At 41.1% G+C, this 24,960-nt stretch overlaps 1 protein-coding gene across 4 annotated transcripts in view; it reads right to left on the reverse strand.

Annotated features, from left to right (window-relative positions):
- Window positions 1–24,960, reverse strand: part of KCNIP1 (potassium voltage-gated channel interacting protein 1) — a 556,014-nt gene that overhangs the window by 450,665 nt on the left and 80,389 nt on the right. Inside the window, exon 1 of one of the 4 annotated variants that reach the window (XM_083597501.1) lies at window positions 24,107–24,342. The exons of the other annotated variants lie outside the window; for them this stretch is intronic. Coding sequence (XP_083453627.1) covers window positions 24,107–24,194 — 88 coding nt within the window. The 5' untranslated portion in view covers window positions 24,195–24,342. Of the gene's footprint in view, window positions 1–24,106; window positions 24,343–24,960 lie in introns of those variants that run through there. 4 annotated transcript variants of the gene reach the window in all.

The raw sequence follows: 24,960 nt of genomic DNA on the forward strand, positions 1-24,960 counted from the left end.
TTAAAGGTTGCCGATCCACTATCTTTGGCTGTTTTCAGCTTGTTGGCATCTACCCAACCTACCCAGTTGTGGAGTTGCTGGTGACTTACCAAAACCAGAATAGCGTCCTCCACACACACACAAAAACCCCTCAAAGTGGCCAGGAGAATGAGTGCTTCTTTTCAGCTATTCTACACTGCATTGCTGGGGGCAGGGGAGCTGTACTGTGTTATGCTTTAATTTGGTTACATGTAGAGATGGATGGATAAGCCAATATATCAGGTTTGTGCCATGCTTGCATGCCGCTTTTGCAAGTCTTCTCCATCACATTTCCAGAATACACACAGTTTATTTTTTAATTCAAGTAGGAAATACAGATTTTTGAATGTTGTTTCCCTATTAATACACAGCTTAAACATACTTTATCTCAAAGACAAATTACTAGTGTTTTTTCATCCAACAACTATGTGGCACAATTGCAATTCAACAAGGGGCCATTGTAGTCACTGTGGGCTTCCCTTCTGTTGCAAATAGCACCTGCAGAAGGTTCCACTCCAGATCTGGAATGCAGGGGACAAATAGTTAAGAGCCCATCACCCATACAATCCTGACTGAGAGGTCCTGCAACAGTTTATTTTTTAAAAAAAATAATAATTTTAAAACATTCATGCAATACCAGTTCTATGAATGTCATGTTTTTGTCCTTAAATGAACTCTTACTACAACAGTACAAACATATATAGGAGCAAAATTGTGTGTGAGCACATGTACATACGTTCTAAGCCGAGTTAAACTCATCTTAAATAATTTTTCTTAATAAAATTCCCAAGCATATCTATATGAATCCTACATTAAAATCATGTCTGCTTTTATGAAGGGTGCACAATGAAGGGGGGAGGGGGACACACCACAATATTTAAGCACCAGCAGTCTTTAAATAGTCATGATATATATGCAGAGCTCAGAAGTCTGCACAAGGCATCTGAGCGATGTTTTCAGATACCGTTGCAATAATGAGTGATTAAGTTAAAAAACAACAACCATCCACATTCCTACCAATAGAACAAATGTTCAAAATGGACCTTCTGTTTTAAGCAAAGTCAAAACGTACACTTCTCTGTTTCACTCACATTTGTGATGAGGTGACAGATGAGGACTTGTTCCAATGGTCTATTTATGCAGACAGGCAAGCATTCCATTAATCTGATGTGCTATGCTTCCCGTTCAACAGAAACCACCTGGTGATTTTTTTTATCACCACCAAGTATTGCTGTAGCAACTACCTTATGGAGTTCCCTCCCTTTCTGTCAGGGACAGTCAAGAGTCTGAAGGGTGGGCAGAGTGGGCAGGGGGGCAGAAGCCTGATCCAGGGAAAGGGGCCAGTGATTTGTGGGGTTCTGTGCCACCTGTGAGCCAGAGGGAAGACGAAGAAGCTGGGCAGTCATAGACAGAAGTGGCAGAGGCGAAGGAAGTGTTGCAGGAAGACACAGAAGTGGAAGAGAGAGTTGGGTTGTTAGAATCTCCTCTGTCCCCTATTTCCAAGGATGAGGAGGGAGTTAAAGTTACTGGAGAAGCTGGAGCTCCTATGCAGGAGAAGTCACTGTTGCTTGCACACACCACATCAGAAGAGGGAGTTTAAACCTGCTGTTGGAGACATGTTCATGCTGTTGCTCCAACTATCCAGGTCGAAGCACAGGTCTGAAGAAAAAGATCCCTAGCTGGGTATTTAACAGCAGTGGTATATTTGCACCTTAGGAGCTGCTGTAATTGAAGGCTTTGCCAATAAGTAACCAAACTTCCAATTGTGTGTCCTCATTGGGGGGCTGGGTGTTGTTGGGACACTTTTAGTATTGCAGGCACCTATTGAAGAGCACCATCCTCTGTCAACAAATCTTTGTGATCTTTCCCAGTCTGCGTCAGTATGGAAATTGTTTTTTAAGATGTCTTAAACATTTTTATTTTATTTTATTACTTAAAGTTTGCCACCCTAGGCTCCATTGAGAGGAAGGGTGGGATTTACATTAAATTTTATAAGAAAAAGCCGCTGCCCATCAGAATAGGTGAGACTGAGCTCAGTGTCCTAATGGTCTCATTCAGTACAATATCAGTTTGTATTTTCAATACTTTATACTAGGGTTGCAATTAATTTAGTTTCACTTATAGGTTTCCATTATATTTTGACAGCCAACATATGAAAAATCATGTGATCATTTTAGTCTGTTGAAAGCTTCCTCTTTAAAAGGGGGGTGGGGTGGCAGATGGTGTTCTTTGTTAGCAAACTGCAGGATAATAGTGAAGGTCAAAAAAGTCTGAGACATTTCGAAATCACACATGACTGGTGCACATAAAAAAAGAAAAGCTGCCTGATGCTGAATTCATCCTGATCCAGCCATGATTGCAGTGCTACAGCAATATAACAGACTGCTAGCATACAACCTCCTCTGCGAAATTGTTCCTCATGCCTTGCAATTCCTTCCTGGTGATTCTACCTTAACTTTCCTTTTATAGTGAATTGCCATCTGTTTAAACTGCTTCAGCTGGAACTTCCAACTCAGCCTTCTCTCTGCTTAAAATTGATTAGGATAAATTTCTAGGCCGCTTCATGCATGAAAACAAATGCTGGTTGATCAAAGAACAGCTGGAAACCATAGCAAAAAAGATGCACTTTATCATCTCATACCACACCTAGAACCCCAAAAGGGAATCAAATTAGTTTTCTCGCAAAATATGGGAAGAAAATAAGCAGAGAAAATCATTTAATAAAACTAATGCATATCCCGTTTGCCAATAATGAAAGGAAGCTATGGAGCTAATTGGCTCCACATTATATATAACAGAATGAAGAGCTTTCTGCTTCTCTTATGTGAGAAGAAAAGTAAATTTAGAATAACTAGGCTTTTTAGATCAAGAATTAGTAACCTGTGGCCCTACACATGTTGTTGGACTACAGCTTCTATTTTCCTGACCATTGAAAGGCCACAGGTTCTCCCTGCCTGCATTAGACAAATGGTGTCACGATAATGAGAAGTCTGTCATTTCCTCATCGAACACTGAATTGCAGCAATCTTGATGTTTAAATCAGTCACTAGGACACAACACAAGAAAATATACGATAAATCCAACCTACAAAGTTAAACTAAAAAAAGTACGGTAAGTTGGATAAGAATAAAAGATGTAGAATACTTCAAAATAAATTGACTTGTCTATTCAGGTCAAAGCTTGATAAAAAGAAAAATGGTGGGCAACTGACAACTGGATACTCAAGCTTTGGAATATGTCCAAAAAGTGTAGTTCACTGCACACAATTATTGGAAAATAAAACCTGCTACACTATCTCATATACCATTGTGATTGGTACCACCTATGCATAGCAATTTCATGGTTATGAGTGTATGGGGTGTTAGAGGAGGGGTAGTACCTCTGGTGGAGGACATGTCAGGCTCCTTCTGGGGTAAGTTGTCCTCTTTTGGTCCCCACTGCACTCAGCTCTCACCTGTGGCTCCTAGAAGCTGTCCGCATGTGACAGCGACCACACTCCAAGAACAGTTTCAACTGGCTGGCTAAACCAGGTGAGGGTAGCCAATGGGTCAGTGAGTTAGGGACTTCAATTGTATATGAAGACAGGTTCTGGTGGACTGAGCAGACAAGTGGGTCCAATGGTCAAGAAGGCAGTTTCTGCACGCACTTGTAGAGGAAATCAAGGGGTAGATAGGGCTCATCAACCTGGGAAAGTAGCACATCTAGGAAAAGGAAAACTCTGATCCTAAGCCTCTGCTGCCTTGTGGGATATCTTCGGGAGAGGAAAAGGCTAAGGAGTAAACCCTACACAAATCTGGAGTGCTTGCATGCCTCCTTCTGGCAATTCCTGCAGCCGAGCCAGTGCCAAACGTATTGCTCTGCTATCCTTTGGCCTATATCAGCGAGGCTGAGAGGGGAGTCTTGTCATCAGGGCAGCCCAGAACCTCCATACACACTGCCCAGGCTTAAACCCTGGGAAAGTCACTTCAGTGCTGCTAATGCAGTGGTTTGACTTCACCCCCGAAGGCACACTCCATTGTCTCCCAATTGACAGTCTAAGGAACACCTACATACATAGAATTGTAGATGTGTAGGGCTCTTTGCCAACAAAGGTCCGTATAGTTAAAGCCATGGTTTTCCCAGTAGTGATGTATGGAAGTGAGAGCTGGACCATAAAGAAGGCTGATCGCTGAAGAATTGATGCTTTTGAATTATGGTGCTGGAGGAGACTCTTGAGAGTCCCATGGACTGCAAGAAGATCAAACGTATCCATTCTTAAGGAAATCAGCCCAGAGTGCTCACTGGAAGGACAGATCCTAAAGCTGAGGCGTCAATACTTTGGCCACCTCATGAGAAGAGAAGACTCCCTGGAAAAGACCCTGATGTTGGGAAAGATTGAGGGCACAAGAAGAAGGGGACGACAGAGGATGAGATGGTTGGACAGTGTTCTCGAAGCTACAAACATGAGTGTGACCAAACTGCGGGAGGCAGTGGAAGACAGGAGTGCCTGGCGTGCTCTGGTCCATGGGGTCACAAAGAGTCGGACACGACTAAACGACTAAACAACAACAACAACAACAGGACTCTTTGCATGAAACCAGAAACAATCTTTTTCAGGCTTCCGAGTTGAATGAAGAAAACCCTACATTCAAGGGCTCTTTTCCATTCCATTTGTTAAGAAACATCTCCATATAACATTTTTCAGGAGCTTCTGAGCTCCTTTGTAAAGTCAGGTTTTCAAATTACAGAATTACACTGGGCTTTGGCTCCACCCTGAGGTAATATTCTGAAAACACCTAAGGCCTGTAGGGGGAAGATGGAGCTGAGGGTGCAGAGGGAGAGGGAAGAAAAACATGGGGGCAATAATAGATAAGAAGATGGAAGATAAGATCTTAGAAGAAAAGTTGAGCATTTAGTAGAACCTAAGAAAAAGGCTGCATTCTCAGGCTAAAAGAGGAAATGAAACTGGGATCTACCTAGAAGAGGTAGAGGATGAGTTAAAAGACCTAAAATTGTATTTACTGCTTCCTGTCTTCTCAGGTGGCATAAGCCATTCTCTCTCCTGGATGCTTTTTCACCCCAAATGAGAACAGCAGGTGCATAAACAGATTCTCACTATAATTTTTCTGTTACTATGTCATTTACCAACATAAAGGTAAAGGTAAAGGGACCCCTGACCATTAGGTCCAGTCGTGGCCGACTCTGGGGTTGCGGCGCTCATCTCACTTTATTGGCCGAGGGAGCCGGCGTACAGCTTTCGGGTCATGTGGCCAGCATGACTAAGCCACTTCTGGCGAACCAGAGCAGTGCATGGAAACACCGTTTACCTTCCCACTGGAGTGGTACCTATTTATCTACTTGCACTTTGACGTGCTTTCAAACTAATAGGTTGGCAGGAGCAGGGACCGAGCAACGGAAGCTCACCCCATCGCGGGGATTCGAACCACCAACTTTCTGATCGGCAAGTCCTAGGCTTTGTGGTTTAACCTACAGCGCCACCGACCCGATTAAATACAAAGATCAGAATGTAGCAAATAATCCTTCCAGGTGGCATTTCAGCTCTCCATTCTACGTCTCCATCCCATCACACAAGATCAAGATGGGGGAAAGTTAAGAAAGCAGATTGAACTCAAACTCTTAAAATGGATACTAACCTCAACTTCATTTAATTACAAGTTCATTTTGCACCACTATACTTATGAAAGTAAAGTAGATTCCCCAGACAACACACATTGGAAACTTCTGGATTTGTAGATGTTTAGACTTTTAGCCCATGCACTATACAAACTTTTACAAACACATTGAGAAGATACCTTGCACTTTATGTTAAGGGCTTTTAGGGTGCGCAGCTCCAATTTTTTATTTTGGCCACCTGTCCTCCAATTTAATATTTACTGTGTAAAGAGTTTACTTATGAAATAAGGATCTCATTTAAATAGTTAACCTTTCTTCCACTGCCAGCCAACAAAATGTGATCACAGCCAGCAGTCAAACCAGTTCTCTTATACACATGCAGCCTGATATTACATACATTTCAATGACATTTTATGTACATTTCAAATGCAACACATTTTTAGCAAAATATAAGAAACATTACACTTGCTTACTCTCATACAAACAGTTTTTTCCTCTGGAATTCCATGCTATCAATCCCACCAATCCCACCTAGGGGTGGGATCTGTACACTAACTGATAAGCAGGATGGACTGAACTTTGCTTTGAGGAAAATACGAAAGGGGTATAAATAGCCTCTAGCCAAGTTTCTTTCTCCAGCACAGAATGTCAATTCTTAGCTTTGTACCAAGGTAATGAGGGATGCTCAAGTCCTCCAGATCTTCCTTGCCCACACAAGAGCACTGCCAAAAATATCATTAGTTTAAATTGGCAGGAAATAAAAGTATTTATCCAGCAACTGCCAGCATAAGGATACCTGGCAATTCTTAAACAGTTAGGCACTATTCAGTCTTCTTCACTGAAGCATGCTCCCAAACAGAATGCTATCCATCAAACATCTTAATCCAGGGGTCGGCAAGGTTTACCTTGCCTGGGCCGGTTCACTCCAGCGGAGATCCCTCAGTGGCCCGCATTGTGCATGCGCATGAGTGCATGCGCCCATGATTTCCGGCATCTATGTCTGCGCAGACGTGATTTCCGGCATCTGTGCCTGCACAAAAACATTTTTCAGTGTCTGTGCATGCGCAGACATGATTTCTGGCACTGCGGAAGCAAGTCCCTGCGCCATGCTGCACCGGTTTAGCGCAGTGTGCAGGGGCTCGCCGAACAGGCGGCTCGGTTCAGGGGCGGCTTGTGGGCTGGTTAAACGACCCCCGTGGGTGGCTTGTGGCCCATGGGCCTTAGGTTGCCTACCCCTGATCTAATCTGCTTGAAAGCCAAACAGCAATACTCTCAAAAAAAAAAACATATGAAAAGGTTGTTCATTTATAATTGTAGTATCTCTATTCTCACACAAAGGATCACTTCCTGAGATGACCTGCTCTAAGTGAACATTCCAGATTGCTCAAAACTTTTAGCTGACTGCTTTATGTGGCAGGTATTTATTTTGCAGCAGCCTACCCTACTATAGTACATGGATTTTAAAAGCAAAGGTAGCATTTTTTTCTTCCAATTGAAAGCATTCTTGAAAAATTGTCCTATAATGTGATACCAATGTTCAAAATGAAACCCATTAATTGTAAGGTGCAAAATCGCTGGTTGGGCACTGGAGGCTGCATTTAAAGCATATTATTTTCCCAAAGAAACCTGGGAACTGTAGTTTGTTAAGGGTGCTGAGAATTATAGCTCTGTAAGGATTCCTGGGATTCTTTGCCTTAAATGTATGGTGTGTACAAAACGTTGTTCATGCACATGCATAGGCATGCATGCACATTCAGAAAATTACATATCACTCAGAGATTTAACTTAGATCATCTTGGTAGCTGGTTCAAAGCTGAAAAATGGGATCTCTAACAACCCCCCAACCCCCCCAACAATATAAAACAATTCCACAATTCCTCCCCCCACCCTGCCATGCAAGATAAGGATGAAATAGGAGAAGCTTTCAAACAAGAACCATCTCTGGTTTGCATAACCAGATTATGCAAAACAGTTGCAAGTCAGGCTCCATTTCTCCCATGCTAGTATTTGTCACAGTCTTTAAGGTCATTTCTTGGGGAGGAGATGGGAGAAGAGATAAAATCACAGCCAGCTATCCCCAGTTGTATCCCATAAGGTTCTCCACATCAGAAGCACCTACTACATTTTATTAGATGCCTCATCTAGGTCAAACTAAGCTGCTCATTAAAATAGCAACTGGTGAGAAGAAGTATTCACAGTTTAAAAACTGAATTCACAGCAATGCTGCAGATACATCCTGCAACTGGTATTAATGTATAACACCCTTTCTTCTGGCTTTCCTCCACTGGGTATTTTTTTAGAAGCACTCATACCCTCAATATAAAAAAAAGAAACACACACACTCACACCATTTTCAGCAATGGCTGTTCTACATATTTTGATTTCTGTAGGGAATATCTGTGTTCACTGATGCTTCAGCAGCAAACACATGAATGTGGTCATACATTTATATATTACACCCATATTTTATCTTTGCTGTGGGAAACACTAGTGATTCCCTGAAATAAAGTTGGTCAAATCTTGGGAATGTGCTGAGGTGCTGCTGGCTTGTCTGCTATGTGAAATACCCACCCCGCTTCTCCTACAGTGCCCTGTGAGCATGATTTTTAATCAGAATGTTATAGGCTAGTATTAGTAGTGTTGCTTAGGCAGCCAAGGATGGGAGCAGGTAAATACTTCTGTGCTAACATCAGCAAGTCATCACTCCTGAGAAAGCAGACCCTCTGAAAGTGACGGTGTTCCCATAGAACTCTTCCAGCATTAGAGAACACATGCACAAGTTCAAAGCAAGATGTGGAGTGCATGGAATCAAAACAATTATCAACAATTTCCCAAAGGGGAAGATAAAAATAATCTGCCATATATTAATGATTTTCTTTCATGTGTGTTCATCATCTGCAGAAGTAGTGTTAAAAAAAAAAAGTACCAATGGTGAGAAAACAGGATTCCATTTAAAAGATTATCAATGCCTTTGGTACAGCTTTTGTCAATCTGGTTGGGGCTGATGGGAGTTGTTCTCTCTCTCTCTCTCTCTCTCTCTCTCTCTCTCTCATACACACACACACACACACACACACACACACACACACAGCACCAGGTTGGCAAAGGTTGAGGGCTATTATATACTTGTAGTCTTCTAGTTGACCACTTGCCTCTGTAGAGGCTCTTGCTTTGTTCAGGACTCCTACTGAAGCTCTTCCTCCACACTCCAACAAGCCTCTGCTGCCTTTTAGCTTCCAAGTTCCCTTGACGACTGTCTCCTGGGAATTCTACTGTTCCCCATAGCTCTTTTTCTGCTCTAGCCAGTGATTCCAGCTCTTTGATTTTTCTTCACTCTCCAAGCCTCTTTAAGCCACCATGCCTGGCTCTAGCTTCTAGCTCTTCCTTCCAGCAAATTTTCCCTCTCCCTCCCCCAACCTTCAGGCACACATGAATTCTCCTACTGTGATCTCTCTCCAACCAATCCTTTTAAATCCAAGTAGAATTCCCTGTCCCTCATCAGGCCACAACCCTGGACCAACTGGATGAAGCAAAACACCCACTTAGTTAATCAATCAAAAACAACCACATTTAAATTCTCTTTGTTTTTGACATGTATACAATATGTGCAAGGTTAGAACACGGAGGTCACCCATGAGATCAGATGAAGCCATGAGGCCCTTTCTGCATAATGGACCTCCAGCACATAGTTGATATAAATTGGCAGTTTCCACTTTTCAGAATGCATTGAATGTAATGTAACTGAAACACATCAAATGAATTTAATTGAAAGCTAGCATTTTGAGCAACATGATGTTTACTTTCACATTCTAAACTTATTTAGGGTGGAGAGGAAAGCTTTACACTTTTTTGGTGCCCAGAATAATCTATTGCATGGAGTTGTCTAACATACTATTTTAAGCTGTCTTCCAACATATCCATACTGGGGAAAGCTACTTGATTCTGCAACCTTCCCAAAATGAACAGATACACAAAGCTCTGACATTCTTGAGTAGTTAAGCTGTATCATTTTGGGTCATCTTTGAAATCAATAACAAAAAGTCTAGCACTCATAGCATATGTGTTTATGATATTCCAACGGTCTTTGTAAGCCCTAAATTGAGTTATGGATTCAATAGAAGGTGATAAACAAAGCAATTCTATTATTGTGAAATAAGAACTTGCAACATATTTCATTATATGTGGGGGGGGGCAACAAATCCTTTATTTTTATTTCATCAGTCAGAAAAGGTAAAGATAAGAAGAAGGTAAGAAGTGCTCGGCTTAAATGCTCTGACATAGCTATTAAAAAAAAAAAGATTGACTACAAAACTTGAAACGTTGCTTCTTTTCTGTCAAATACAGTGGTACCACAGGTTAAGAACTTAATTCATTCTGGAGGTCCGTTCTTAACCTGAAACTGTTCTTAACCTTAGGTACCACTTTAGCTAATGGGGCCTCCCGCTGCTGCTGCGCCGCCAGAGCACAATTTCTGTTCTCATCCTGAAGAAAAGTTCTTAACCTAAGATACTATTTCTGGGTTAGCGGAGTCTGTAACCTGAAGCGTCTGTAACCCAAGGTACCACTGTACCTATCTTGAACCTTCACATGACCAGGTCTAAATTGACATTAATACATACAAACAAAGCAGCGATTGAAATAAATATCACACCCACACACACATTGCAACAAAGTCCCCACTGAGGTGATATCCTGCATCTATACCATAGGAACACACACACACTCATATATAGGAACCAAGCCAGGCTCTAACTCCAACTAGCTCAGTATTGTCCTTACCAACCAACAGTGACTTTCCTGGATTTCAGACAGGCATCTTTCCCAGCCTTATCTGCAGATGACAGGGATTGAACCAGGGACTTTCTACATGCAAAGCAAACATTCTGCTGCTGACCCAAGACCTTATCACTCCAGAATAGGGATCAAATAATTGAATGGCCCTCCATATTACATAATCATTGTATCCTGAGCTCCTAAAAAGAATCCACACTGGGAGCAAAATAAACAAAATGTTTTCTGCAGACTGACAAGCTCAATCAGCAGGTGAATGAGGAGAGAAAAAGTAAAGAATGAGGTATGGAAAAGGGTGGGGAGGAAGAGAAAAACAAAACTAAAACCTCTAAGCTAACTGGAGAAGATCATGGAAAATAGAAGTGTATCAAGATATTTCTTTAATGGGAGAAATGGGAAGTTGGCCAACCAAGTCCGTGATAACTAGTTTTCTACAAGCATGATTTAATTTTTATATCGAGGAATAGTCAGTGATGCAAGTTGTACCTGTATCTGAAGCAATATTGCCCAGAAACAGGCATAAGAGAATTAAGCCATCGTCAGGCATCTTAAAAGACAATCACTTTCTAGATCATTGATCAGGAACCTGTTGCCTTTCAGAGGTTGTTGGAGTCCAAATTCCATCAGCCTCAGCCAGCATTCCCAATAGTCAGGGATGATGAGTACTGTAATCCAGAAATGTATTGATTGCCACAGGTTCCCTATCCTGCTTTTAGACCAAAAATGTGGTGTCACTTTTCACACAGAACTAGAAAAAAGCTAAATATAATCATTGTGTTTTTAACATATACCACTAAGAGGTCATAAAAAAACACCTTAGTCTTAAAATAAGAAGCAGCCTTATTTAACCTTCACATGCCCTCCCATATGGAGTCAAAGTCATTACATCCATGACCAGAACTTAAGAGTACTGGGGCATGCAACTGCTCGATTTTCTGTCTGAAATTGGCTCTGACACACTTCTGATTATGTTGTACAGACTTGGTTCCTTAGGCAATTTTTGAAACCATTTATTTTTATTTATTCAGCTGCACTATGCAATACAATAGACTAGAAAATCAAGGAAAATGTAGGGCAGGATGATGGAGTTGGAGAGTGGAATTGCTGAGAATTTTCTAAAGATCTTCCCCCTCCACAAAGGCAGACAAGTTGGCAAGCATGTTTGTCAAAAGGCAAGAACCAATAATTTCTTTGACATTTTCTGGCAGAACACAGATTGGTTAGAAATTTCTTCAAAGCCTTAATTCCACTTTACTGATCAGTACTGTGCCTGTGCATAGATGTGTGAATATATATATTAAAGTTAAATTAAGAGATAATCTTGCTGTTATTTTCACTGCTGACAACGTGGCAAATGTCTTAGCCTAGCCCAAATCATTACATAGTATGAACCAGGCCCATCAGGTGATGAATTTCCCCACTGGTGTGCATTGGGAAGTTCCAATGTACCATTCCCAATTTATGCAGTGAGTTCTCCCATTTAACGGTGTTGGGGATAGTGCATAGTTTTTATGTACCGGTATATTCTGTTCCGAAGGTCTGATGAGTGCATGAACTGTGGGCAGAGTATACCCAGACCTTTATATTCATCTATTGTGCACACCACGAGCTTCTGGAAAAATCATGATGAGAGGGAAATCAACAAAGACTTTGGTAGCAACTTGAACAAATCTATAGCATTAGCTTTCTTGGGCTAAAGTCTGTGGCGCTGTGGGTAAAACCTCAGCGCCTAGGGCTTGCCGATCGCATGGTCGGCGGTTCGAATCCCCGTGGCGGGGTGAGCTCCCATCTTTCAGTCCCAGCTCCTGCCCACCTAGCAGTTCGAAAGCACCCCTAAGTGCAAGTAGATAAATAGGTACTGCTTTATAGTGGGAAGGTAAATGGCGTTTCCATGTGCTGCGCTAGTGCTGGCTCACCAGAGTAGCTTCGTCACACTGGCCACGTGACCCGGAAGTGTCTCCGGACAGCGCTGGCCCCCGGCCTCTTAAGTGAGATGGGCGCACAACCCCAGAGTCGGGCACGACTGGCCCGTACGGGCAGGGGTACCTTTACCTTTATATGTACCTCCCAGAGCTAATACAAAAAGTGGTGGCAGTGGGGAGGCATTCCCTTTGGGGTTTCATGTTTCAGAATGTCTTTTAGTTACTTCTGTTAGAAAATGCCAATTCAAATTCCAGTTTTTTGTTTGTTTTTCAAAAACTGAAATGGAAATAAATTCAGGGTTTCTGGGCATCCAGGCTGAAATAAATGCATGCTTCAACATCTACAGTGCTGGAAAATTGCTTCATGCTTAAAAAGAATTGGGAAAGTTAAACATGAACAAAGGTGCTCAGCAGCCTTCCATGGCAACAGGAGGAGGAGCAATGGAGACTCTTAATTTTTAGAGTCAATGTAGCACCATTCAAGACCAGGAACTGGTAACTTTCACACTAAGAGTTAATCTGACCATGGAAGGCAGGCTTTACAAGCATCTAAAATAATCCACATGAATTATTTAGTTTTACTGGCTGAAATGTCATGTTCTGAAGTCAGACAAAATCACAGCACATGCCCTTTTGGCAACAGATTTCATTTCTACCCCACAGTCCCTGCCAGAGAGATAGTCCTCTGGCTTAACACATCTGAATGAGAGATATTGAAAGATCTCAGACCTACATAAGTTGACATCAAACCACCATAAGCTCACAAAGTTCTTTTGGTCCCTGAGCCTAGAGCACCTGGGCTTCTTTTATTTTGTAGTTAAGGGTGAACACTTTCAAGGCTATACATGATGCTATACTAGACACTAGGGTACTTCAGTTCCATGATGAGACAGCCTATTTTTTATCATGACATCTTTCTGCAACATGCAAACAAAATCATGAGCTTAAAAACAAAAGACTACTTGGCTAGTTGTTTCAGTACATTAACTGTAGCATTATCTCCTGATCTCCTGTGCACTTGCTACCAAGCTTTTAGTGTTTATTTTTATTGACTTGCTTCTTGCTCCTGCTGATGTTGTACAGTTGTAAGTGGGTGTTTAATATATTGAACTTCAGATTTTTTTAATGTATTTTTGTTTGGATACTCTTGCCTTACATTGCTCTGATTTTAATTTATTTTTTTTAGTGATATTTATTCAAAGTTTCAAAAATACATAAGTATAGAAAAAGAACAGAAAAATACAACAAAAGATAAAAAGAAAAATAAAATGAAAAAGCAAAAAAGAAAAATACAAGTCCCATATTGCATCTTTTCATTTGCTTGTTTCTTGGACCTCCTCACGCCTCCCTTTTTGTATTCTAGCTTAATTCGTTATTTCAGCAAATTCTTCCCATATTTCTCAATTTTTGTTTAAATATTTATCTTAACAGTCTATCTTATTTAATTAACTCAACATATCCTTTCCATCTTTTACATAATCTTTTATTCAATTTACCTTAATTTCTTTAACCTTATCTTACCTTAAAAACCTTAAACTTCAAAATTTAAACCATATTTCTACATAATTCCTTAAATCCTTTCTACTAAAGCCAATTTTAATTTTATAAGCAACACACACATACTTATAAATTACATCAGCCCTGTTCTATTACTTGTGTGTATCTCATGTGGACAGCTACCTTCAAAAGCAGCAGGATGGGAAGAACATGCTACATCAAACTGGTCATCATCACCTGTAGGTCCTGCTATATGATTTATATAATCAAATGCAAAAGGGGGGGTGCAATATCCAGCACATACGTAAAAGAACAACCAACCTATGTGTACATTTTAGAAACCGCAAATTTTGACCAAAAAATGTGTGAAGCAACCTGCCACTAAACACTAAACCACAGCCTGTCTGACTTACCAATAATTGCTAAAGAAATGCCAAGAGAGTCAGCACTGTTAGCAAAAAGAGAAAACTTAGGGATGTACATGCTGGTCACATTAACACTACATGGCTGCAACCTAGAGGACAGTGCCAGCATCACTTAGCTTCAGCAAATGAAGGTCTTCTAAGAGTTCCATCCGCAAAGCATCATTTTGATCAGAACAACTGATGAATGAAGAAGTTGAAATGTTTTGCTACAGGAATCTAACATTTATGTTTCGTTAGTCAGTGTAATAAATATTACATTAGCTACATCACACCAGGATCTAAAACAAACTTGTGTTGTTTGGTGCTTGTACAGGGGTACCTCGGTTTAAGAACAGTCCTGTTTACGAACAATTTGATTTACGAACTCCGCAAAACCAGAAGTAGTGTCCCGGTTTGAGAACTTTACCTCCTTCTAAGAACAGAATCCGAACAGTGGAAAGACACCAGCGGTGGGAGGCCTCATTAGGGAAAATGCGCCTCGGTTTAAGAACGGTTTTGGTTTAAGAACAGACTTTCAGAAAGGATTGAGTTCGTAAACCGAGGTACCACTGTACTACAGCGGAACCTTGACTTACGTACGGCTCTACTTACGTACGATTCCAGTTACGACCTTCAGTAGGTGCTTTGACTTATGAACTTTCCTCTCGATAAGAACAGAGGCCTTGCCAGCAGCCCAGAGCTCACCCCGCCGGCTGCAGAGCACTTGTTTTTGTGACTGTGTGGCACCCAGTTCAACTACTGGTTGATTGTGACTGCATAAATGGATAAAAGCCCCCCCCCCCATCCAAACAATGACTACTGTATCATCAGTGCACGTAAGAGAAAAAAAATACAGTGGTACCTCGGGTTAAGTACTTAATTCGTTCCGGAGGTCTGTTCTTAACCTGAAACACCACTTTAGCTAATGGGGCCTCCTGCTGCCGCCACAGCACAATTTCTGTTCTCATCCTGAAGCAAAGTTCTTAACCCGAGGTACTATTTCTGGGTTAGAGGAGTCTGTAACCTGAAGCGTATGTAACCTGAAGCGTATGTAACCCGAGGTACCACTGCACTGTAAATGTTAATTTTTTTCATCTACAATACTGTCTTATTTATTTTATAGTACAGTACATTGATTGTTGCCTTCATTTTATGGATCTATGGTCTCATTAGACCATAAAATCTGTGTTAAATTGCTGTTTTAGGGGGTGTTTTTCATCGTCTAGAACGGATCAATTCACTTTTCCATTACTTTCTATGGAAAAGTGCGCCTCTACTTATGTATGTTTCTAGTTATGACCGGACCTCCGGAATGGATTACGGTTGTAAATAGAGGTTCCACAGTACTATCTGTCCTTAATTAAGGGTGGTATATTAATTCTTTAAACAAATAATAATAATTTAGTACCTTTATGTAACTTGCTCTTTATGTTGCTCACAACATTTGTTCCCAAGTAAAGAAAGGTATTATTTTTATCTTTTTCAATGGAAAGACAAATCTCATTTGTGCAAACTCCAACGGAATACAGTCACAACATAGCAGCATAATACTGCATAAGCAATTCATTTAATGTGTGTTTTAAAAACAAAACTGAATCATTTCAGATTCCCATTGTCTTAGTTGGGGCTTAGATGCAAAATAAACAGAACACCTCTCAGCAGCAAAAATGCTAAGATGAAGCAGCAGAACTAAATCCAGGACTGGAAGCAGGCAAGCACACAAGGATGGAGTAGAGTGCATGATGATCAATGGAACTCAGTGCTGCCAATAGTTCAAACAAATTCAGGCTGGCACAAATGCGAGGCCAATTAAGGAAGCCAGAAAAGTGTTTGCATCATTGAAAAGAAGCAAGGCTCTTTTCAAGAGGAGAAAAAAAATCAAGAACAGCATGAAAAGAAGTGTTGGACCTCACAGCTCCATGAAGCCTATTTGTAGCTCTGTTTCAAAGTGGTCAGTCATCTGAAATAAGGCCTGTGGGGGAACAGGAGAAATTAAAGCTGAGCATATGCCAATATAGTTCAAACTGCCTGTATCAAATTGTCTTCTGCAGTTGCCATTTCTTCAGTCATCCAGTCATCCAAAAACAAGGGGAAAAGCAGCCTAAAAAGCTATGTTTTAACTGTGATACATAGACACTGTTCATCACTGTAATACAAATGTAACAACAACAGCAAAGACCAACAGTGGGAAAAGCCCAATCTTCTTCCAATTTTTCTGCTAACAACATGGCAGCCTTCCTATAAGGATCCTAGTGTTTGTCATATGAGTTTATCCCTTTTCATAATAAGGACACCAGACAGTATAAGAGTGCACACCATAAATTTCAGCGCCTTGCAATTTAGCTACCCCCAGTTCAAGCAGAAACTATAATTTGTGATCTGAGCAATCAAGAACAGCAGAACATAACTCCTTAACCAGGACAAGATAAAGAACTGCCCTCCTAAACTGCAACCACAATTACCTAGTTTTATTTTCCAGCATGCAGCAAACATCTGAGAATGATGGGAGCTGATCACATCAAAAACCAGCACAATGTAGTGGCTCAGGTTTCAGGAGACTTGAGTTTCAATCCCTACCTGTCAGAGTTGTTGTGATTATAAAGAGGAGATATAACCCTGAGCTTCTCACAGTGTGAATGTAATGTTGTGCAATTTAGTCCAGAGGAAACTTCTTACACAGAATAATAATTATTCAGAGGCAACATCTTATTCAGAATAATCCAAGTGCAAAGCTACGTTAATGATAAACGCTGACTATAAAGTATCAACTTTTGAAATGCAATTTTATAACACATCACTCTTTGCAGGATTTCAGCTATTTTGGGCAATATGTATTAGCACCTCGGCAATGCTTAGCTGCATCGGTCTTTTCACCACTCTTCTGAAAAGCTACTGTACCGTGCCTCCCATTTAGAGAGTTACCATTAATCATTCTTACTTTAAATCTCGTAACTACTTAAGTTATCAGCAGTTGATGTAGTCCATCCTCTTTCCTTGGAAAGGAAAATATTAGAAAACTGGCAACGCAACAAAATTAGAAGCTTACTGAAAAATGAGAGTAAGGGTAGATTTGTAATTCTATGTGAATTTAAACTTCCCAAGTGGAAACACTCCATGAATATTCATTTCAAGGAGAACACGGACTTACAATCCTGATGTGTTTTCTGCCTGTATCCATTTAAAAAATCTGGAACTGTGCTAACAGCTGTAGACCGACATTTAATGTGGCTGTATCAACCACACCTGGCTCTTCCACAGTAAAATATCTAATATAAACCAGTCCATTCAGGAAACAGCCCATACCATACTACCATTGCCATTCTCCATGACATAAGAGACAGGTGAAAAGAGATAAACACAAGATGAATATTGATAGGGTAAGAGAAGAAGCCTGCAGCCAAGGATGGAGCTGTATCACATTCTTTACAACAGGGATAAGAAACCAACAGGCCTTCAGATGCTCTAGGCCAGGCACGTCCAACTCCCTAGAGACAGTGATCTACCCATTGTAATGGGGGCGGAAGGCCAAGGTTGTTGAGCTCTTTGTAGGGGAGGTTAAAGTTGCTGAGCTTTTTTTAGGGGAGGATTCAAAGCTGTTGAGCTTTGGGGGGGGGCAAGTTGTTTGGCTTTTTTGGGAGGGGAGGCTTCAGTTGTGCAGCTTTTTTTTACAGGAGGCAAAAGTTCCAGAGCTTCTTTTGGGGGGGGGGGGGACAATAAACGCTCAAAAGCAACAGCACTATTGACTATTAATAGCACTATTAACAAACGTACTCAGCAAAATATACGGAAGCTTAGTAGCACTAACGACCGCCCAATGCATGTAACAAACGGGCAGAGCGAGGGTGGCAGGGGGAGGAGACTTTCAAAACAATGCTTTCTGCTACTGGAGATTGGAAGTGAGCTGCAATCGACCACGACTGACCACGATCACTCGGGGATCAACCAGTCGACCTGTTGGACATCACTGTTCTAGGCCTACAATTTCCACCATTCCTGTACATTGGTCCTGCCAGCTGGGGCTGCTGGTAGTTGTGAGTCCACCCAGAGGGTTATTCTCTTTCCGTGGACAAATATCTTCTTTATTTAAAAGGTTATATTCACAGCACCTCCACTTCAAGGAAATCAGGTGGCAAGTTTCTAAAAGAATTTTGCCCAAGAGACCGACTATCATCAGAATTAACACTGCATAAGGCAGCTCATAAAAAATGCTGAAAGCCATTTAGTCTGAGGGAAGAACTGCGTGGCAGGATCTTTTTTGTCCTCATGGCATGGGCATTGCACTTGGATGTTGGATGTTGACTAGGGGATTGAAGTGAGAGAGAGAAAAGAGTGCTTCCAGAGATGAACTGCTGTTTATATCAACTGTAACTTGAATACCATATGCTTGAACTTGTTTTCTCCTCATGTGTCATGATTAAATTTTGACCATCTTCTTGCTGATTTTTGGAAGCTGCTCTGAGAGTCTTTTTGGCTATGGGGGGGGGGGGAATAGTAATCCAATAAATAAATACACTTTATTACAATTGCAATACAGAAATGCTAAAAGCTCCCTGAATGCAGTTGATCATACCTACCTGTTTGTCAAACAGTATTGCCTTTCATAGAAGGAGGAGTTTCAGATTATGCCAATAAAGTGCCAAATTCTACATTGGATCACTGTCCTGACTGAGATAAAGCAAAAATATGCTTCCACTATCACTGATTCCTGCTGATGTTCTCATCACATCTGCAGTTACTTCCTTTGGCTTACTAGGAAAACACAGCAGCAGTTACATACTTGCATAGACTGGATATTTTATAGGATATTTTATAGGAATACATTGGCCATACAGATTACATATCACAGTTCCTCTGTTATACTTAGTAGAGATCAATCGTATTTGTTACACAGGTACAAAGAACATCCCTTATCACCACAAGCATGAAGGCAGCAAACATTATAAAATTAATCCAGACATTATATGCTGTCAATTATATTATTACGTTTGTAAATATTACACAGCTCATGTGTTCGCCGGGTGGGAGGGGGAGGGAGAGAGTAGATGAAAAGACTGGGAGGGCTTTATTTCACCGGAGCAGATAATTAGGCAATTAAAATGAAAAGTAGGCAAAAATTACCAGCTGCCAGAAACTTAGAATGCATAATAGAAACTAAACATACACACAAAAAATCCCATGCATTGATCCTGAAGTGGTAGCTTTAACAAGGACTTTCAGGAGCAAAGAAAGAGTGCAGGTTACTTAAGCTACAGAAATTTCTCCAACTTTGAGAAAGAAGATCCCAGATGAGTCATCAACTAAATAGCTCTCTGCTCTTATTACATTATACAAACAATCTCATTTGAATTATCAACCTTGGGTACTTTTATGGACCTTTTTGAACAATACTAAATAAATAATGGCCAGAATATCCTAAACCTTGGCCCAGGTACTGGTACATATTTCAATTACTGGTTATGCATTTATGGGGAGTGGGCTCTACACACATCTGCTGCGGACTTCCAAGAGGTGGTGGCTCATGCACAGGCCTGTTGCATCTGCATATAGGGCACTGATGAGTTACAAATTCCAGAAACCCTTCCTAGTGCAAAGAATGCATATTTCTCCCCCACTTTTATGAGCCACAATGCAGGAGTCAGAAACAGGACTACCTATTTTCCATAGTAGTATTGGTTCAAGGAAGAGATCCTTGGAAGGATTATTCACTTCTAGACTGATGGGTGTCCTCCACTTGCAACCAAAGCCCTGAGCACCCCCTCCTTATCACTGCTGTTAATGCTGCTGCTTGTTCACTTTTCCTGAAGCAAGTTTGCCCTCGCTCTCCTCACTTGATTATGGCAGTGAACAGACAGCTGGGAGGAGAGGCAGAGCAGCCAAGTAGCTTTTGGAGTTCCCTTCAGCACATACCTGAAAATACTGATCCCTGACGGTAGATGACATTTCCCTTCCAGCTGCAGCGCTTTACACCACATCAAATGCCACTTCCCAGAGAGTCTGCAGAAGGAATTGGGGCTCCAACAAGCATTGGTGTACAGCATGCACACCAACACATGCAGTCATGGACTGCAAGTAATCTGTGTAAGAACAGCAGTCCATTTACTTGGGCTCTAGGATTTGCAGCTCTTAACCTCAACTTTTACAAGCCATAGCATTAAAACCAGCAATGGATCTCATAGAATGTTGACTGAAAGTATGGCATATCATTCTGTGGTTTGAGCGATTTTTACTATTTTTGTACAATTTGTGCTTGAAAGAGGCAATGTGGAAAAACATGTCTGTACCACTGGGATGAAGGGGGTGGGAGGGTGGGGATGGTACAGATCTCTTTGGATCTGCATTATATCCAGGAGCAATCAGTTTAGTAAATAAACAGAATATCCTAAGTGTCTGAAGAAGAAACATTTTCTGGAACATACAGTTCTCATCTCATCAGGTAACCACAGTTAGTTAATTGTAATGCCATCATTTACCCAGGACTGCTTTTCTCTTCAAGATGTTTAATCCATTAAATAAGTGTTTATTTGACTTTTTAGTTTCCTAACTTATTATATGAGAATGTTCAATTTTAATTACATCAGATACTTGAGAGACATTTTAAAATCAACTTGTTCCTACTGTTTATGCCTTCCTAAGTCTGCACCTTCCAGTCTGAAAGTCATGCTGCAAAAGAAAAGACATGATTAAAGTTTCAAAAGTTTGATTCCTTGGAGACCACAAACATCTAATGTTTGCAGCTTTGAAGTTGGATGTTGCCAGAAAACAGAAATGACTAAGTCGGAGCACACATCATCATTTCAAACAAGAGATGAGCAATGGGACCATGATTCCAGTGTTGTAAAGCAACACACATTTTCTAGTCATTTGTACTGGTTAGAGGGTCTCACACTCATGCATGACCAATGTGAAGCATAATCTATAAATTCATTACAAGAATTCATGTGCAGAAGCCCAGCAGGTTTGGAGATTCAACAGGGGTGTTTAATTCAGAAGCAAGACCATTGTTATACCCTTTATTTGTGCTAGTCTAATAGGCATTTCCTCTTACCAGATCAGATATCTGTGGGAACTGTGGTTCTCTGTGTCAGTGTGTGTACAGGCATCCATCTCTCTCCCTCTCTCTGTATACACACTTAATCATATCTCTCCCACACACAACTGACACCTGAGGCGATTGACAAAATGATACTCTCGCTCCCCATCAGGGAAGAAGGGGTGAGTGAAGATCTATTATCAGAAACAAGGAGGGAATAAAGGGCTACATTGGGATTTGCTGCTCCTATGGATTCTGCCACCTAAGGCAGTTGCTTTACCTTGCCTCATTTGGGGGTGGGAGGTGGGGTTGCACGCACACACACACACACACGCACACACACACACACACACACACACACACACACAACTATTACCAATATTGTTTTCAGGGGAACCATAATCATTAGATGGCACAAACCCCATTGTAGTCTCAATACACCAATATCCCAAAATCAATCTGAAGTAGTTCTGCATCCTCCACATCCCTTTATATGCTTCTAAGATATTAGCATTGTAGTTATCAGTACATTTACTAGGCAGCACACATCATTTAACTCATGGGAACTTCTCAGTAAACATCTTAGGCTCGGGCTACACACACACACATGAACTCTGTCTGCTTGAGTTTATTGCATAATCCATATACATAATCACATACTGTATAATAAATTGACCTTTGCACTCCATTGCCAACTATGCTTCTCCTTCACCCTTTTTCCTCAGGGATACTAAATTTATCCTAATTTTGTTAGTGTTGAATGACAAATTTCCTCATTTTTTTGAAGATATCAAAGGTGAGCATGGAGGTTGCTGGTCTAATGAGGGATCAATCTGCTAAAATTGTATTAAATCAATTGTTTGGAACCATAATGCAGCGAGGATTCTTGGGTCTTCTTGCCCAAGGCATCATATGGCACTTTGAAAGACCCATATCTCTGCAAGGAGTCCGCTGGGAATTACTGAACCTTGTGGTTATACCTACCCTCTCTAAGCACCCCAACAGTGATATCTGTGAGAAGATGAAGCAGCATCCTGCCTGTGCCTTCTGTTCTCCCTCAGGGCAGTTGTGCTTAGAAGGGAGGGCTATCATGCAGTTTGCAGTGGTAAGGAAAAGGGGGGCCACTGAGAGTGTCTTGTCCAAGTGTCTCCCGAAACCTTTCCCCTAAGTGGCTGGCATACCTGACATTCAGAAAGAGGCCAGCTTCACTGAAGGACAAAAGGGGGGGGGGGAGAAATCACCAAGTTCAAAGTTTTAAGAACACACACAACTTCTTTCCATCATAGAAGTAGGAATTAGTACACTGGTGTGCTGGAAGCCTGAATCCATGGGGGAAGAATGCCACCACTTCTTTTCTCAGCACTGACATGCAATTGTCCAGCATGGTATTTGTCCTGCAAAGTTTTTTTCAGTGCTTCTGTATGAAAAGGCACCTTGGTGATGATAAAGAACTGCCACCACCTGATAGTTATAACAAGTTTTAAATTGTTTGTTTTTCATTTCTCTCAGCTGGTCTTACGCTCAACAGTCTTCATACAAAGGAAGAAAGGAAACAGCAAGAGAATAAGTAGAGAAACATGGAAATTGTAATGTTTTGTATAAACTGACTTGGAAATCACGAGAGGAACCAGCCATTATTGGATTTTTGAATCTGTTCATTACAAATACAAAGGAATCAAATGAATTAATTCCCCAGTCTATACTAGAAGAGGATGTGCTAATACATTATATCTTGGTATTTGTCACCAGTTGTTAACATACATCCCCAGGTACACATTAAGTTATTTCTGTGGGAAAATAATATCCAAAACAAACACACATTTCCCCCACAACCACTAACACCAAAATAGTACATATGAGGTTTCAAACTTCTCAAGAAACATTCCTTCATTTTTCTGATAATGTACCTAATGTGTTTTTAAAGCTTTATGTTCTTTTATTGAAATAAACTCATCAGGTAACCATAATGAGACTCAACAGCTGCATTAAACACACATGTGATCCTGTTTTTAAAATGGGCTCAAGCCAATAAACTTTAGAGAAGTCTCAACTAGATATTTGAAGCAGTTGAGGTCTGAATGCACAGGACACTTAAGAAAATTAAAGCACTTTCCCTGTTCCTAAAGTTCAGACAAACAACAGCCAATGAAAATTTCACTCTTTAAAATGATTTTTGAAAAAAGGCATTGATTTCAATACATTCAGGGACCCCCCCCCCATTTCTGTAACTGGGGAGAGAAAGGAGAAAGTGGAGGTAAACAGGAAAGAGAAGGCTTTGACCCATCTAAAAATAAACAGATTCAGTGAACTGATTCACACTTCACTCTAGATACTGCAAGCGTGCAAGAATAATAGCTTTTGAAGCAATGCCTGCAATAACTAATGTCCCAGATTTAGAACTAAAGGTTTTTAGAGACACGCACTACCACTTGCAACAAGACGAATTCTCAATCAAGTACACTATTAAGATACTAATCTGACACCAGAGCAGAACACTTTGCCAAACCTTTTTATTTGGTGTACACTAGCAAGCAGTGACTTCCTACAACTGCACAAAAACCTGCTTGTAGAACCAACACCTCCCCCCCAAAAAACATGAATGAAAACACTGCAGCCTGAATGTCTCAGAGCCCACAACTACCTCTCCAAAGTTACAAACAGTTATGTAAGGCTAACCAGAATCACTTCCATCCTTCACTGCACATGACTTCACTCTAGGAAACAACGTCCCCAAAGGGACCTGGCTAATTTCAGCCGTAATAAAAACCCCAATTGGCAACAGCGGTTCCCCATTCCCCACAGTTTACAGAAGACAGAATCCCTTGCATTACCTTTGTTGAGTGTCCCTGTGATGAGTTTAAAGATGGTTTGGGCAAATTTAACAATTCCATGTTTACATCTCTTCGAACAGTCACTCATGGTTGACCGGAGAGGAGGGAAGCTCTCTCTCTCTCTCTCTCTCTCTCTCTCTCTCTCTCTCTCTCTCTCCTTCAGTCCAGAGACAGGAAAGTCCCTTTCCAACTTAGATGGTACAGAAGTCTGATCTGAGATTCCAGTGGCAGCAGCAGCAGCAGCAGTAGCAGCAGCACCTCTGTGCTGAAATGGATTTTTCTCTAAAGCTTTCAGGGAAAGGTTGCAGTAGAGGCTTGTTTGTATAGTCTGTGTTAAAGGTACAGCTCACCCCAGCAAGATTTTAACCATGCAGCCTACATTTATGCCGTAAGATGCCCTGTGGCTTTACCAATCCGGATGGTACTTGGTGCACAGAGAGCCTCTGTAGAAAGCAGCAGGGAGGAGGAGTTTGCTCATATACCAAGCTTTGCTGACTTACAGGACAGTGGTAATGCAGCAATTAATACCAAAGTCAGAAGGGGGATGGCTACTGCACTGAAATGCTGCTGTTTAAAGTACATCTTTCTGCTTTACATCACATTTCTTCCCTGTAACTCTCATTCATGATTTCTGACTTAGTTCTCAGAGACGGGGGGAAGTGATTTATCATGAATGAAAAGGGGTATTTTTTAGTTTTAAAAAAACAACAACATGCAGAAGAATTTGTGCCCAGCACAGTGTGGCATGCAGTAAAAGCAAGTGAAATTTCTCTCACTGAGATTACCGTGTATACAAACAATAGCTTGACTTCGGAAGCCCACTGCAGGGTTGGCTGCCTATGGCAGCAGGAGTT

Source organism: Podarcis filfolensis, assembly GCF_964270895.1.
Source record: "Podarcis filfolensis genome assembly, chromosome: 2".
Classification (NCBI taxonomy): domain Eukaryota; kingdom Metazoa; phylum Chordata; class Lepidosauria; order Squamata; family Lacertidae; genus Podarcis; species Podarcis filfolensis.